Source organism: Eulemur rufifrons, chromosome 3, assembly GCF_041146395.1.
Source record: "Eulemur rufifrons isolate Redbay chromosome 3, OSU_ERuf_1, whole genome shotgun sequence".
NCBI lineage: Eukaryota > Metazoa > Chordata > Mammalia > Primates > Lemuridae > Eulemur > Eulemur rufifrons.
The window spans coordinates 8,983,328-9,001,401 of record NC_090985.1 but is presented as its reverse complement, the minus strand read 5'-3'; the positions used below and the strand labels follow the sequence as shown (position 1 = coordinate 9,001,401).

Here is an 18,074-nt window from a genome sequence, read left to right as displayed (position 1 = left end):
TTTCATTTTTAAAGCCTCATTTTGGCCTGAATTTATTTTAGGTGACAACACATATATGTAGAGGAAAAGAAAAAGAGCTAGCATCATTAAATTGATGGATCAGAGATTTAAATTTTTTTTGATGAACTTCCTCCCCTGATTTCAAAAAATTATAAGAAAAAGATCCTTTGCCTACTCCACTTAATGTTTAGCACCTCATTTATGCCATCTATGGTATCTTTAGTGACTTAAAATTATCATAGATTTTGGACACTGGAGGCCACATATTTCTCATCCTTCATTGATTAAAAGAGTTTATTTTACAGAACTTGTTAGTTCCATTATATTATTTTTCTGGAGTAATAGACACCAATTTTTTCACTTGCTCCCATTATGGTGCTGCCTCAAAGAATTATGGATTCTTTAAATTGGAAAAATAATAGTCTTCTTCTTCTTCAAGCTCTCATCCACTTTCACATATTATAAGTGCAAGGCATATAAAATAATAGTATAATAGGTATATTGTACTAATAATAACAATCATAAGTTTATTAAAGTATATATTCAAAAGATATAGCATGCATAAATACTTGTAGAACATAAAAATTTATATCTATTTTTACCATCATACTCTGCTTGGTTAATTTACATTTAAAAATATACAGGAATAGTCCAGGTTACCATATCCCAGACCTACTGTAGACTTGTCTACGGGTCAGTCAAGACCCAGGAAAGATAATTGGGAACTCTATGTAGGATATCATGATATATTTTGAATCTTCTCCCCTCTTCATCTCTGCACCCTTATGTAGAGAAAGAAGTTTCCTGTGTTCTCCAGGAACAATCCAGGAAGGCAAGCTTGGGTAGGATGTTGATTAAGGATGTCGTTTGACTATCATCATTCTGGTCTTTTAATCTGGATATAACTAACAAGCATGGACAGTGTCCCACAGCCATGGCTGAGACATTGGACAGCAAAGTAGGAGCTGCCATAAATGGAAAATGCCGTTTAGGAATCTTTTAGTCCAACAGAGGTGATGTTATCACATGACACTGTGACTCATCGGGTTGACAGGTCCTTTCCCTCTCAACATGCAGTCCGTGCTGTCTTCCCTGAGAAAGCTGTGTCCAGAGATTGGGTGGTGGCAGCTAGGATTTGCTTCTATCTCTGTGGTGTATATCGGATACCACCTAAGAAACCTGGTGGCTGGAGGGAGGAGAGGGAAGAACATTGGAATGGTGAAGCCTTAGAGAGTATTGTTAACTAAAAAAAAAAAAAAATGAACGAGGTTTATACTTTGGAAAAAGGAGAGCTTTGTTTCTCATAAAGGGTCGCAGCCTGTGGGGCGGCCATTCCAACAGTCTGGGAAGCAGAGCCCTGGCCTGAAGCCAGGCACACGAGCTTCAAAGGACAGACAAAAGGAATAAGGTTTTATACTGAGGGGGATAGTCAAATATACATATTCAACAAGCTATAGGAGTCATGAATATTTATGAAGGGAAATCATGTGCATATAATTGTGCTTTATCCCTCCCATCCTGCCATCGATGGGAACTGAATTTTAAGGTGTTTCTGGGGTCTCCTTGGCTGAAAGGGATCCATTCAGTTAGCAGGAGGATTAGAATTTTGTTTTTAGTTCACAGTATCAAGATTCCTATCTGAAAATTGAGATTGCGTCCAACTGTCAGGCCCCCTTGGGAACCAAGGACATCCCCTTCATTGCCAAAACTCAGTTATGTGGAGCTTCAGTAACTTTGAACCTGTTATATCAGCAACTGTAGTGGGCTGCATGGTTTCAAAGGGGTTAGAAGTTCCTTCTTTTCTAAGGGCCTTTATAGGCGGTTCACACAAGGACAGGCAGGTCTGGGCACATGCAGGGGGAGGCGCTGGCGGACAAAGGCCAATTTGAGCCCATCACTTAACCCAATTAAGAAAGTCTAACAAAGACTAAACCCTTCGTTAGGCACAGGAGGAAGGGGCCCTGTCATGTGACCCTATTTTCTCTCCTCTCCCTTTTTTTCTATTTTTTCTTTCTTAATTTCTTGTAAGAAAGTCGTTGTGCTGTAGAAATAGCACTACACTTGGAATCAGAAGACCTGGGTTTGGAATCAGAAGACTGATTAGTTAGTTATCTCCTCCAAGTCTCAGTTCCTTCATAGTAAAATGAGAACAGCCTCCTGTCTGTTGTAAGAAAATCGAAATAAGTAAGTAAGGTTCTTGGCATAGCACCTGCCACATTGCAAATACCCAGTGGATTCCGCTGACTTCCAATCCACTGTCAAATCAGGGCAGAGCATTTTATTATGTTAGGGTAACATTTTATAACCCTTAAAATAGCAAAGGTTCAATATTCTTATTTCCTACCATGTTTCTGAGAATCTAAGTAAAGAGCCGGCATGCCATACTGGAAACATTGCCCTCCACCCTACACACCCGGAAATTGTGGAAAATTTTGGTATGGATCAGATAAGACCCCTAGAGGTTTATCACATACAAGGCTTGGTGCTAAGTGCTGCAAGTGTTATCAGGGTACATCCCTGCCCTGCAGAAGCTTGCGATTGCACAGAGGCGGGCTGAGGCAAGTGCACGCATGACTGCTCGATAACCACCATAGACGTTTCCAAGATGCTTAGGGGAATTCAAAAGCGGGCAGCTTGCATCTCAATGTGAAGGTCAGGAAATGCTTCATGGTATAGATTTGTTTTTGTCACTCTAGGATCAACATATTCCCAAGAGTCTGAGAGCTTGATAACAATTAAAAAAATGTTACATTGTACTTTAAAGAGAGTCACAAATGCGCTATCTTACCAAAAGATACATAACAAAACTTTTCACTGATAACTTATAGCTGAAAATATTTTTGTAAGGCTGGTTTCTTAGGGCACCGTTTCAGAAACTGGCAAGCTGAACATTGTTTATCTTTATAAGGTATTAGTGTATTTCTCAAGTATAAGAAACTGTGGTGTTGCAGATGAGGGGCGGATGGCTGGGCCCTCAGACTTTCTGGGTTTCTGGTTGATAGACTGACCCCTACCTGGGCTTCAGCTTTTTTACTGCCCCAGCACAGATATTTCTAGACTGTGGCTTCCTTTACTTCTGTTTAACCTGTCAATAGACTTCCTCTATTCCTTGTCTTCCAAAACTGTGTTGAAGTATTTAGTTAGCTGATGACTCCCTCCTCCCACTATCTCCACTGTAACTGGGTTACTTGTTTTCATATTTCCATTCTGAAATTAATGGAGTTTGGGAGGAATGGAAATGAAATTCATGTTACTAGTTTGAGAAGCCCCTCTCTCTCATGCTACCCATTCATGCATTCATTCTTCATTTATGCAAAAGCTTGCTTAGGATCCAATAGATGTGATGACTCAATAATTCAAAATGGAAAAGCAACAAAACTGTAAAAATAGAAGAAAAATTTCTTCATCTCGCACCTCGGCAAGCCATTAGCCTTTTCATGGCACTCCTGGATGAAGACTGAGAGATGAGGTGGATGATGAGTCTGGGACAATGGCCAAGATCTGTATAGGGAGCCTGAAAAAAGCAGGTGGACTCTGCTTGTGGCTCTGGAAGCTTCACTAGGAAGTGCTCTGAGCTTCTTGACCCACTTAGAAGAATCCTCATTCTCTGTTCCAGTTCTCAGAGGAGCCAAGCAACCTGCCCAGCACCCGGTTCTCCTACCAACTCAGAACCTTCATTGACCCCTTGCCTTCCTCACACCATCCCAACTCGCTCCTGCTGTTCTTTCATTTGTATTATCATTATTGTAACAGACTTTATTTTTAGAGCAATTTTAAGCTCACAGCAAAATTGAACATAAGATACTTAGATTTTCCATAAACCCTCTGCCCTGACACATGCACAACCAGCCCCATTATCAGCATCCCCCATAAGAGTGGCACATTTGTTACCATTAATGAGTCTGCATCAACACTTCATTATCACCCAAAGTCCATAGTTTACATTAGGGGTCACTCTTGGTGTATGCTCCATGGGTTTGGACAAATATATGATGACATGATACTATATGGTGGATTCAAACCGTTATAGTATCATACAGAATAGTTTCACTGCCCAAAAAATCCTCTGTGCTCCACCTGTTCATCCCTCCCTTCCTTCAATTCCTGACAACCACTGATCTGTTTACTGTCTCCATAGATTTGCCTTTTCCAAAATGTCGTATAGTTGGAATAATATGATATGTAGCCTTTTTAGATTGGCTGCTTTCACTTAGCAGTATGCTATCCATACCTTTTCACGGCATGATAGCTCATTTTCTTTTAGTGATGAATAATCTTCCATTGTCTGGATGTGCCAAAGTTTATTTATCCATTCACCACCTGAAGGAAATCTTAGTTGCTTCCAAGTTCTTGCAATTATGAATAAATCTTCTATAAACATCCGTGTACAGGTTTTTGTATAGACATAAGTTTCCAACTTATTTGGATAAATACTAAGGAGCACAATTGCTGGATTGTATGGTAAGAGATTGTTTAATTTTGTAAGAAACTGTCAAACTGTCTTCCAAAGTGGTCGTTGCCATTTTGCACTTGCCCCCAGCAGTGAATGAGAGTTCCTGTTGCTCCACATCCTCACCACCATGTGGTGTTGGCGGTGTTCTAGATTTTGATTATCCTAATAGGTATGTATTGGTATCTCATTGTTGTTTGAATCTGCATTTCCCTGATGACATATGATGTAGAGCCTCTTTCCATATGCTTGTTGTCTGTATGTCTTCTTGATAAGGATTCGGTTAGGGTCTTTGGCTCAATTTAATAAAGTTGTTTGTTTTCTTATTGTTGAGTTTTAAGAGTTGTCTCCTGGACCTTTCTTTTTTTTTTTTCCCTTAAAAAATAAAGGCTCTTTCTTGCAACACTATTCTATGTGATTTCTAGAGGTAGTATGGGGATAATATTGATATATATTTAAGTTTAGCAGAAGACTGTGGGAACCTATTGATTTATTAATTTATTTACCAACCACATTTTTATTTAAAAATTAATTTGTAGCAGGTACTACCATAAATGCTCAGACTTTAAAGATTATAATATAGTTGCTGTCCTCAAAGAGCTTCTAGCCTAATGTGCAATCAGATATATAAACAAATAATGTCTGTGTTACCATAAAAATGCTATAATAAAGGAAATTAGAAAGTGTGATGAGAACTCAGAGGAATGAGAACTTTATGGAGTCTGGGACTTAGATAAAGGGGGAGCAGGAATTTGAGCTGCATGTTGCAAGGTGGGTGGGTGGGAGAGGAGGAGTTTTCCAGATGGAAAAAGACAAAGGAAAGGCTTTCTAGAGAATGAGAGAACTTCCTGTTCAAACTTGTGGAGAAATGCAAGACCATGGTGTGTTGATGGAAATTTCAAGTAGAACAATGTGTCAGGAGTTTCCTGAGAGATTATGGCCAATATTGGACTTTATTGGTAATAAGTCCCATCTTTTAAAGAAGTGGGATTGGCACTTTTTCCTCAAGTCTCCCCTACCATCTGAATTTTAATGAAGATCCTGATTTCTGAAAGAGCTACACAGTCCAAGGATGCTGGGAATAGTAGGCATAAATCTTGTCAATCAAGGAACGAGCACAAAATCATTGTAAGACTTTGAGATTGACAAAAATGAGTAATTGTCCCTGCTGTTTGGAACTTCAGATCCTAGATTGGAAAGAGTCCCCCAGAACTCAAGGGGGCTCTTTTTTAGATGATACACCTTAATTTTAGTTAAAAAAGAAGAATGTTTATGAAATCTTTGCTTGGAGTTCCAGCAATCGCAGAACTACTGAGGCATCATTGAGGATCTTGAGCATTTGAACTGAAGGAGAAATGGCTTAGGGGCACCTCCCTCGCTTCTTACTCGGAGAGTCCCTTGGCCAAGGCTACTGAGCACCCACTGCCTCGGTCAGTGTTTCACAAGTGCGATTCCTAGACCAGAGGCAGCAGCATCACCCGGGAAGTTGTTAGAAGTACAATTTCTCAGGCCCCACCCTGGACCTCCTGAGTTAGAACTCTGGAGCCAGGGCCCAGAACTCTGGGTTTTCATAAGCTCCTCCAGGGGTTCCGGTGCAAAGTGCACGCTCAGGTTTGAGAATCACTGGTCTCAGTGATTGGTGGTGAGCTTTTCTGTTGCTATTTTATGTCCTGCCAAGTGAGAAAGCACTTTGTAGGTCTCTGCCGCACTCTTTACCCTTTCCTAGAGATCTGAGCATTTTTTTTTTTTTTTGAAGAGGGATGATTAATTAATCATCAGATCCAATGACAACATGTTTTGGGGTATTGTTTTTGATTGTGGTAAAATGTACATAACATAATATTAACCATTATAACCCTTTTTAAGCAAACAATTCAGTGGCATTAATTACATTTACAGTGTTGTGTAGAACCATCATCACTATCTATTTTCAAAACTGTTTCATTACCCCAAACCAAACTCTGTAATCATTAAGCAATAACTCCCCATTTCCCTTCTCCGCAGCCCCTGGTAACCTTAAAGCTACTTTCTATCTCTATGCAATTGCCTATTGTAGGTAGCTCCTAAGTGGAAGGAATCATGCAATATTTGTCTTTGTGTGAATGGCAACCTTTTGAAGTGCTGGCTGCACTAGTGCCAGAAGGTGCTAAGCCTTGGTACCTTGCGTGGGGCCCTGTTACACCTCAGTCAAACAGATCAAATAAGGATCAGGCTTGTCTTTGCTCTGCCCTTTAGCTGGAGCAAAATCAGATACATTTTTATTCATTCATTGAGTCAGAAAATGTCCTTTGGGCACCTGCACTGTGCTGTGCATTGAGATAGGATATCACATCTTTCCTTTTATGCTTGCAGATCTTTCAAGAGTGGATTGTAGCATACATACATTTTACTTAGAAACATTCAACTAAAAGTGTGGTATAGCAACTATTCTACTATTATAGCCATCTAGCAAACATTCCGTAAAATTCTATTTTGCATATATATGCTTAATTATGTACTTTACTCATTATATACATATTACAGTGTAGGATTATAGTATCACATCCATGTACATTGTACTTTAGAAATGATCTATGAAAGTTCAAAGGTAATGTTTGCCTTAAGTGCTAACTTGAGAGTCAGACTTCTACGTAGAAAGAGACTCTCCTGTTTGTGAGAGTTTATTGCAATACTGGTCTGTGCATTAGCTTTTTCCTTCCTGGTGTCAGGGGTTCCCAGAATCTTCTGTCTGAGTCCTTGTCCTATTGCTGTCACCTGTGGATCTTGAAGTACTTCACAATCATTCTCCTTTCACTGCCCATGACAAACCAGGTGGGTGGGGTCCTCCTAGCCTTCATTGCAGCACTGTGCTCCTGGTTCCCATCTCAGGCAGTAGCCACCCTCTGTCACACTCCCTGTTGGGTGTTACTGACCAAACCAGTCTGAGGTCTGGGTCTCAATTCCTCTTATAAAAATTTCCTATGATTGATTATGACTCCCATATCTGCTTTTGACAGTGTCTGGATGGAGTTAGGGGCAGGGGTTCTTCTTTTTTTTTTTTTTTTTCCCAGAGAAAAATGGACAAATCCGTGCTGGGCACAGGATCTGGTTCAACCTTTGCACCATATGTTCATGGTTTTTCTTTCCTTTCACCATGCAGGAGCCATCTCAGTTTCGATTTTTGTTTTCTCCTTTCTCCCTTGAAAATGGTGATTAGCAAATCCACGTGTTATCAATTTTCGTCGGTCATCCAGCTGCGTGTGTGTGTGTGTGTGTGTGTGTGTGTGAGAGAGAGAGAGAGAGAGAGAGAGAGAGATATTTTATCCATCCTGCTATTGCCTCTCAAGCCAGGCAGGAGGCCGGGACTGTACCAGATGGTATTCTGGGCATCTGTACTCTGTAGGCAACATGTCCAATCCCTTGCAAAGGCCCTCCTGCTTTACCCACCTGTTATTTGGCTAACTCATTTTTTTTCCTGTTTCTGTTTTCTACCCCTACATCCCACTTCCTAGTGTGGCTCTAGGGTTAAATTCTAGAGCCAGCTTCCTCCTTCTTTCTGAAATCTCCCTAAAGAAGTTCACTGGCCCCAGTGCTCAATGTTGTGCTGGACAGCAGGGGTTAAGTACCCGACATTGGGGTCAGACTGTACGACCAATTCCTGCTCTGCTGCTTACTAACGTGGCTATTTCAGGAAGGTTAACTTACCTTTCTTAGTCTCTTCATCTGTAAAATGCAGATTGTCATGAGAAATAACTGAGCTAACGTTACTTTTCATAGCAATCTGTCAAGAAATCCTGTTAGCTCTAAATTCAAAATATATCCATGTTATGTTGAGAAGACTACTTTAATTACACCCTGGAGAACAGTTTGAGGGGGGCCTAGAGTGGATAGGGTTGCATTAGTCCTGGGGCTATTGGAGTAGTTAGATGAGAGATGATGTTTGGGTGATTTCTATTTATTTATGTCTTTTTAAATATTTTTCTGACAGTGTTCTTTAGTTTTCAGTGTAAAAGCCTTGGATGTCTTTTGTTAAATTTATTACCAGGAATTGTATTATTTTTGCTGCTATGGAAAGTGGGATTTTTAAAAAAAATTCACTTTTTAATTGTTCATTACGAACATATAGGGATACAATTGATTTTTGCATATTGATCTTTTATCATTGCCACATTGCAAAACCTGTTTATTAGTTTTAATAGTATTTAGTGGATTCTTTAAGATTTTCTGTATCCAAGATCATACTATCTACAAATGGAAATAGTTTTACTTCTTCTCTTCCAATCTGCATGTCATTTATTTATTCACTCACTCATTCCTAAATGCCCTGGCCATAACCTCCAATGCAATGTTGAGCAGAGGTGGCAGAATATATGTCTCTATCTTATTCCTGATCTTAGGGAAAAGCGTTAAGTCTTTCCTCATTAAGTATCACATTAGCTATGGACTTTTTGTAGGCCCCTTAATCAGGTTGAGGAAGTTCCCTTTTATTGCAACTTGTTGAATGATTTTATAATGAAAGTGTGACGGATTTTATCAAATGTGTTTTCTGTGTCTATTTAGATGATCATGTCTTTTGTTAATCATTTATTCTATTATTATGGTAAATGACTACATTGATTGAATTTCAGATGTCAAACCAATCCTGAATTCCTGGTCTAAAATCCCACTTGGTCCTTGTGTAGAATTCTTTTTACTTGATGCTGTGTGTGGAGACCACATGGCTTTCTTTTTACTGGTCTCTGGCTTCTACTCTTGTCTTCCCAGAGTCCTTTTTTTTTTTTTTTTTAAAGTGGAGTAGCCAGAGAAATCTAAAACATGCAAGATCATTATTCGAAATCCTGCAGTGAATCTTCCTCTTAGAATAAAGCCAAAGCCCTTACAGTGCCTACCAGGCACTACACGAATGGTCCCCAGCTACTGTTCACCTCAGTTCCTGCTCCTCTCCTGCCATCCTCTTGGCTCCAGCAGGCTTGTCCAACTCGCTGTTCCTTGAACAGATCAGGCCTATCGTCATCGTAGAGTGTCTGCCCGGGCTGTGCCCTCAGCTCAGGACATGCTTCCTCCTGACGTCTGCATGGCATCCTCCTCCCCTCCCTCCCATTCTCTTTCAGATGTTGCCTTCTCAGTGAAGCACACTCCAAACAACCTTTTAAAACTAGCAACCAGTCCCTGTACAGCTGATCTTTTTACCACGGTCTTACTTTTTCTTTTTTTCATAGCATTATCACATTTTAGAATGTTACTTTATATACTTTTAAAAATGCTATTATCTATTAACTATTTCCTTCACCTAATGTTTGGGAATATTGAGAACATTCTTTGAGTGCAAGGATCTTTAGTTTATCAATTCTTCCTGGTACAGAGTCAAGTAAATATTTGTTGAATGAATGAATAACATATATAAAGCTCTTAGACCAGTACCTAGCTTTTGGAAGAGGTTCAGCAAATATTTGATGGTGTTCTGTGTTTAAATACTATCAAGTGGTAGGGATAAAATAATGCAAAACAAACATGTTTTCCATTTTCTGGAGCTTGTAAAGAAGACAGACATTAATAAAATAATCACACAACCGAGTGAATAATTACAAACTGAATTGTGCAATGAGAAGAGGGGAGAAAAGGATCAATGTGCCTAACAAAGGACTGGGGTCAAGGAAGTCTTTCATAAGTTAGGATAGAGAGGCTGAGGTATGAACTGCAGGTAAGGAGGTGGGGTTCCAGAGCATTTTAGCCTGCAGCATTAGCAAGGACAAAGGACAAGTGATGGGTACATGTTCTAGGGCATGGCAAAAGGCCACGGGGCAGAAGTACAAAAGGTAAGAGAGAGCAGCATGAGACGAGGCTGGAGAGAGGCAGCTGCCAGACTCGGTAGGGCCTCCTGGTCCATGTTCCAGATTTGTATTTTTATCCAACAGGAAGAGTGGGTGTGGGGGTGGCAAGGTTAGGGTGCCCTAATCAGATATTCTTTGGAGAAGAACCCTCTAGTTACAGCCTGAAGAATGGTTTGAAGGGGACCTAGAGTGGATACGGACAGAGTAGTTCTGGGACTATAGCAGTAGTTAAGTGAGAGATATTTAGGTGATTTTAATTTGTTCCACTCTTCTTTTTTTTGCTTAACTATATTTTCTAATATATCTAGAATGATTATCTGTGATGTATTAATCCTATGACCATGTACAGTCACCTAAGCCCTTAAAATGTACAGTCCTTATTTGAAAGATAAAGAAATTGCACTGAGAGGTATTTTAGATTCCCTCTAGAATTATGTTAACAATAGAGAGAAGAAATTAAAAGCACTAGACTTAGAGTCAGACAGAGGTAGGCTTGGATCTCAATGCTGCTGTACCTTGGGCAGGTTATTTACTCTTTGTGAACCTGTTTGTTGTTGTTTGCAAAACAGGACTAATAATTTCGCCCTCTAGTATTCCCGTGAAGATCAAATGTGATATATAATGATGCATATAGGACAGTTAGCACAGTGCTTGGGATTTATAGGGGCTCCTAAATAGTGGTGATAATTATTAAAGATGCTTTTGTAATGGCTTTTAAGATTTACTTCAACTTGAAGAAGTAAATTGAATTGTTGCAACTCCGTGGATTTTTGCAAAATTCCTAACAAGAGGATATTTACAAATTTGCTAAGCTTAGTTTAAGCTAAGCTTTTTCTGGGGAGGAGAGTAGAAATGATCTGTGAGCTCTAAAATCTTGGTAGAGTTATCCTACAACGTGAAAATGGATTGGATGAGGGCCATTCAACTTTGCCTGTAGCTGTTGTTGTAATTCTCTTGGAGGAGAATGTTCTGCAAAAATTTCTACAATGACTCTTTCATTGATATAAACACAGGGGAAGTCAGATGGAAGACATGTTGGCACTTCTATTTTCTATCCCACACGAGTGCCCCACTGGGAAGCTCAAATAATGTGGGAAGTTAAACTTTAAGGAACAGTGCCCTCCCAAAATGTCATCTATAAAATCAGTGGTGCTGCTAGAACCATGGATGCCAGGCACCCGAGTCCAGCCGGAGGCAGTCTGCACTCCAAAGGCACTAACTTTGGGGCCCCAGTTCACCCACTCAATACAGTCAGCTTGGTTTTTTGGAGTGGAAGTAACTGAATGCTTTCTTATTCATTTAAAACCTTTAGCAGCTTACACTTTTCCTTTTTGTAGCTTTAGCCATTGGTCGACAGAATAGTGGCCTTGGTTCTGATGGGTTTTACTCCTTTCTTGGTGCTACTCTGCGGGAGCAGGAGAGCAACAGCGCAGCAATGCTCAGACAATGGGCCAGCGGTACAGACATTTATCCACTGAACAGACCAGAAATAAAGAGCCCTTGGTGACATTCACATGAGTGACCCAAGCACCATGTGGGAGATCAGACACTTTCAGTTTGCTCATTAGTTCATTCCAGATGTTTGTCCTTGTTCAGATCTTATATGGACACAACATCCTCGCCAACCTCTTTTTTTTTCAATAAAGGAAAGCATTTTTTATATATCACATTCCCAATAGGCACACCTATGTATGTATATAAAAGTTTCTCAGATCACTGCTAACCTTTGCTACATGAGATGACGCTGATACATTCAATTCCATTTCAATTTCTTATGTTTTATTAAGAAATACAGTTAATACCTATGATGTTGATTTTGCAATGCTCTATTGGGTCACATTTTGTAGTTTGCAAAACACTGTGCCTAGACAATTTAGTGACTTTTAGTCCCAAAGCTGAACACCCACAGGTCTCTGTCTACGTCCTCAAATGTATGTCCTCTGACTGTTTTAGGGGTTTCCTTCCCTCTAGTGTGGATGCTTTCCTGAGTCAGCCCTCTATTCTGCTCTTGGTTGAATTTCCTCACAGATACCACTGGCTCCCAGTGGCTACAACTATCGTTGCTACTGTAGTAATTCATAAACATATATTCTCAACTCCAGATGCACTCCAGAATTCTCTATGTATGCTTCCAGCAACATTCTGAACAGTTTCAACTAGCTTTGTTCCCATCATCTTGAACTTGGCCTGTCCCAAATAGAAATCACTATTTTTCCCTAAACATCCCCCCTTATTCTATTAATATCTTTCTTATTCTCCCATTTACCCAGCCTAAATATCTCAGGCCATTGCTGCCTCTTCCCTTTCCTTTGCCCTCCATAACTAACCTTTCATCAAATCTTGTTAATTCTTTGCTCACAACCTCCCTCTCACTTTTCCATTTTTGACACCATATCACCTTGATTAAAAAAAATGGTTTCTCATTACCTACAGAATTGAATCTGAACTCTTTAGAATACCAGACCATGGCTTCAAATCTTATCTCTATCATTGACCTAAATATACCCTTTGCTGCACCAAACATTGATCCTCCACTTATGAGCTATAAAGAAATAAATCTTTTCTGGTCTCTCAGGAACCTGCCTCAATTCTTTGACTAATGTGACACTTACCATATGTTTCCTGCCATATAATGTCACTGTTTGGATTCACATTTATTCATTGTGTTGCCATGTTATTAGGTATTTTCTAGAGAATTAAGATCTGGGAGTCCCCTTGAATCTTCCTTTTAGCTTCCATGGAGTAACAAAGCCATAACGATGCCTTCCTCTAAACCAATTATTCCCCAACTTTACTGTGCAAATGAGTTGTCTGGTAGAGATTCTGATTCAGCAGGTCAGGAATGGGGATGCACTTCTATTTAGCTCTCAGGAAATGAGAGGCTGCTGGTCTTTTACTACACGTTGAGTAGCAAGGCTCTAAACTTCCCTCTAACCCACCCCTTCTTTTTCCAGGCCACTCATTTGGTTGGAACATTTATCACTTTTCATTCTCCTATCCAGTCTGCCTGCTGCCTGTCCCTCCCACCACTAGTTGGTCTCTCATAAAACTATTACCTCATGGACCATTACCTCGTCTGTGAACTCCCAAAAGCCAAAGTGCCATGCAAATCAGAGACGCAAGGCTGCTGCCCCTATAGGCCTGGCCCACGAGCTATGACTGGCTTAGGTGCCTTGTTGGAACATCCTCATTCGTTTCCTGTTTCCATGGTTTCATTCTTCTGTGTTAACCCTTTTTGATGAAATTAATTTAGCTATTCTGCTTTTCCCCCAAACACTGATTTTCTTTTTGCCCCAGTCCAAGCCGAGACCTATGTACTGTGGCTCCTAGATTTTCCATACTGCCTTGGATTCCCAGCAACACCTTCAATGTGTTCCTCCTCAAACCTACTGTTGCCAAAACTCTGTAGGGTTAGAAGCTGAAAATTGATTAGTCAAAAGGAAAATGGTTCTGAAGGATAAATGAAGTAGTCCATCGTGCAAGCTAGCCTTGGCTTCTTTCTGACTTCCCTGTGGGCGTTTTGGTCGTGCTGAGTTGGGGTGGCATCAGCTATGAGTTTGCACTGGGGCCTGTGAACTTCAGGCCTCTGCTGTGGCAGGACTCCTTCGCAGGTCATTGGAAGCCATGATGTCTCAAGTGCTGCATTTCTATCGTATTTTACTTTATGTTTATTCAGTCGTTTATTTTCCTTTTACTGCTGGCTCTGTCGCTCAATATTAGCTAATATGTTATAAAGAGAACCATCTTTCATCAACCAGCCAGAGGCCAGGGCAGGGCCAGCAAGAGAGAAATTCTAGAAAACAACAGATGGGAGGAAGCAGAGATGGGCAGAGAGGTTCCTAGATCTGGGGTCCCAGCTCTGCGCACTGTCTATATATAATCTCGAAGGGTGACCCAGCCTCTTTGGCCTGGTTCCTCAATCCACAGGCAGGTGGTGGGAACAGACCACTCACTTCATACACCTTAAGGATACGTTACTATGGCCATTTAGAAAAGCAAACACGATTCTCCTTCCCAGACTCATACCGTAGTGCTCTCAACACCAGTGACGTTTACCTCTGCCCCGTGGGTGGGTCTTTGTGTGACATTCCCAGACTCAGGGAACAGATTAAAAGATCACTAACACATGGGCCAAAACATGTTTTTCATTCTCATATGCCTCCTTTCACTGCAAAGATTGTGCAATTATTGCATGGAAGAAAGTGACGAATTTGGAAGGAAAATCTTGACATAACCATTTTCCACCCTAAGGAAACAACCTCTCTTTCCAATATGTGAGTGCATTTTCCACTGTGTCCCCAGTGGCATGAGTGTTTCCAGAAGTTTGCACTGCACTGCAGCATTCATGCGCCTCCAAGTCCCACTCCCTCCCTCCCTCCCCCTCCTCCAGCATCCCCACCTGTTTCCAGGTACAGATTAAGAGACTGACAAGAGCTCTGGCTGGTATAGACAGAAAAATGACCTGCTCTATGCAAGGAAGTGGTGGAAAGTGGGAGGCAAGAAGAGGAGAGGAAAAGATTTTCAGCAGCAGAGGGGACTTCTGAGACCCATTTGCAAGACAGACCCTTCACTCAGCGCGGTTTCTGCATTTATGCCTCTCTACCAGTCAGTGGGCGATCAATAGGACGCCTGCTGCCTGGTTAATCATGGGTCTGTTAGGTGGCAGCAAGGAGCACGCTGGCTGTGGGATCCATGGGCTGATGAAAAGACCATTGAACATTGACTTCTCACTTTTCTTTCTCTTTCCCCAGGGTAGCCACCGAAGTTTTGGCAGCATTGCTGAAATCCAGTAAGCACCTCTTTTGAAGAGTGGTTATTTCTTTCCCCTCTGATTTTAGTGGAAGGTACTCTCCTGTTCCTGTGGCTCATATTTGACCTGTAAGGCAACAGAGCCATGTTCTGGATCTTTGGGGTGAGATGGAGAATATTATGGCTGTTCCAAGTACATGACTGCAAAGAGAAAGTAAATCTCTCTTCATGTGGACATGTCTGTGTGTGATGCCGCCAAGATAACTGACCTGAAGGGGGTATGTGGTCTACTGCAGCCCTGGGGTCCTCTCCAGCTCCTTCTTAGCAGGGGCAGCAACCCTAGAGGACTGGTGGCATAAATGCCAGCATCCGGTGGGATTGTCCACTGGAAGAAAAGGCTATGGCCGGGTGGGAAACAGTATTCTTGCATTTGGTTCTCAACTCAACTCAGCTCATGACTCTATGTTCTTGGTCATGTAGAGCGTTGAGAATTGCTTGGACAATGTAGATGCTGATAACAAATTTATATTAAAAAGTGGGCTCTTTTCTCAGTTACTTGGGTGATTGCAAAAGAATAGCTCTGGGGGGCTGAATAATTTGAGGATTTTTTTTTTTTTTTGCCTAGTAGCCCTCACCTAATTATGTTGGGAGTCAATTTCATGTGTGCAATATAGTGGCAGGCACAGTGCACTTGGGAGGGAAGAAGTCTTAGCTTAATGTTTTTATTTTTTTCCCCTCCTTACCTCTTCATCTATTTTAATTTGGCACCTTGGAAACCAGCTGCTTCAATTGTGATATTTGTTTCTCTGTAGGGAGCCTGAGGCTGGTAGGTAATAGGTGAACTTTAATAAAACTTATAAATAAATAAATAAAAATAAAAATGCCCTCTCTACCCATCCATACATCTCTGTCAACCACAAACACAGGGAAGGAGCCAAATCACAGGATGATGCTTCCCTTTACAGACTGAAGAAAAATTGAAGCTTGAATTCATTTGGTTTATTGGAACTTGATATGAGACACAAGTCTATCCGCAGCTTTCTGACCTGCAGGTAGAGTGCAGGTCGGGGGGCGAGAACAGTCTGGGGAGGGGAGAGTGAAGGGTTATGGAGCCCGGAGATGGGAAGTCACGGGCAAGTGTTACCTGCAGGTCCTGGGGAGAGGCCTGTTCATTCTTCAGACTGGACATGTGTCGGGGTTGGCATTTGATTCTAGTTACTTCCCTGCTCACTCTGTGGCTCTGAAATGCCCAGTGTTTGAGGCAGCCGGGTGAGTGAGTGATGAATTGCAGGAAGCGAAGGAGCTTGCGGGCGGCCTGGCAGGCCAGCCTGAGAATGCCTTGCCTGGGGAAAGCAGCTTTCTCCTGCGTCTCCCCAGCCCAGCCTCGGCCAGGGGGAACTTGATGTTCCATGGGAAGGGAGCCCTGGGAGCTCAGCATGGCCGACTTACTGTCTACAGGCACACGCTCCTCAGCCCTTAAGCTTAGAGTTAAGCGTTCTGATATAAACTGTACCCACCACATGCAACAACCTGAAAGTAGCCACATGCCAGATACTAACTGTGTCAATAGGAAACGTGAGACACCAGTAGCCAGTGCAAAAATGGCTTGATTCCGGCGTAGACCGTTCAGCTGGGTTTCCAACCCTCTGGCTGTGCTGAGCACGCTGTGCTGGGGGCTCAGCTTTTAGAGTTTTTAACTTCTACACTCCCTTCAGAGCTTAATTCAGACATCACCTCCTCTGAAAACACTTTCCCTGAGGACCACGACTGAGTCTGATGCCCTCCTCCACGTTCCTGTGGGTTCTTGCGTCTCAGCATTGACCCCACCGTATTGAAGTTGTTACTGTCCGTCTCTCTCAGCTGATTTGCAAGCTTTTGGGAGAAAGGGTTGTCTTTATCGATCATTGTACTACTTGCCTCAGCACAATAAAGAACCTGAAATAAATACTTGTTGATTAAAATTTTAAACGATGACTGATTTGTGATATTCACAAGTACGAAAGTGGCAATACTGCCCCCTGCTACCTGCATCCAACGATCCATGCATAGAACCAATGATTTTAACATTTGTCGTTCTAATCTCCACATACTCACACTAATCAACTGTTAGGGAACTGAGAGCTTGCTGTCCTCCACAGGTAAAACAGGTTTTAATGTCCCGTTAGAAGGATGTATAGGGGTTATTTGCTAATTCTGCTGAGCTGTCTATACAGGTCTTTGTCTGGGTCTTAGGTTTTTATTTATGACATGAGAGAGTTGGGTGAGAGGTTCTCTAACATTCTTTCTACCACTAAATACTCAGCTTTAATGTAAATGAGTATTTCTCAACCTTGGCACCATTGGCATTCTGGATAATTCTTTGTTGTGAGGGTCTGTTTTGTGCATTGAAGGATATTTAGCCAAATCCCTGGCCTCTACCCACCAGATGCCAGTATCACTCCCAGTTGTAGCAAACAAAATTATCTTCAGACAGTGCCAATATCCCCCCGGGGTGGGAGTGACGGGTCACACATGTGAGCTGAAGCCCACTCAAAGTTTCGAGGGACCGCTCCCAAAAAGCCTTTAGTGATATTTCACAGGAATAATTGATCTTAAATTCCTCAGCATCAGCATCATTCATACAGGTTCACAAGAGGTAAGAACACTGAAGGCAGAATGTCCTTATGCGTGTTCACAAATTACTTGGGAGAGGAACAGGTTCTAGAAGGTCTCAAGAACAAGCAGGGGAAAACAGGTTCTATTCCAGGTGACAAGCCCAGTGTGTGCTAGAAGAATTCTGAGGTCATATTTGAGCTTGGCAAGAGAGAGGACTACATTTAAATAGCCAAGTCTGTCTCAGATTTGGGGAGGAGCAGTCCTAGCACACCAGGCAGTCGCCACCCCTATTCTACCAGCCTAACCAAAATAGTGACTGGCATGGATGTAGACAGTACCACTCCAGTGAGGCTGGGTTGCTGCAGGGTATATGAGTGTCATGGAATTGTCCAGTTGCTTTATATTGTCTGTATGTCATGCATAGTTAAGGCCTGACATAGAATGTCTGTTGATTTGGATCCTAGAGTGAG

At 41.6% G+C, this 18,074-nt stretch overlaps 1 protein-coding gene across 1 annotated transcript in view; it reads left to right on the top strand.

The window, feature by feature from the left end:
* Positions 1–18,074, top strand: part of AGBL1 (AGBL carboxypeptidase 1) — a 439,634-nt gene that overhangs the window by 44,339 nt on the left and 377,221 nt on the right. Inside the window, 1 exon segment of the mRNA XM_069465752.1 lies at positions 15,012–15,049. Coding sequence (XP_069321853.1) covers positions 15,012–15,049 — 38 coding nt within the window.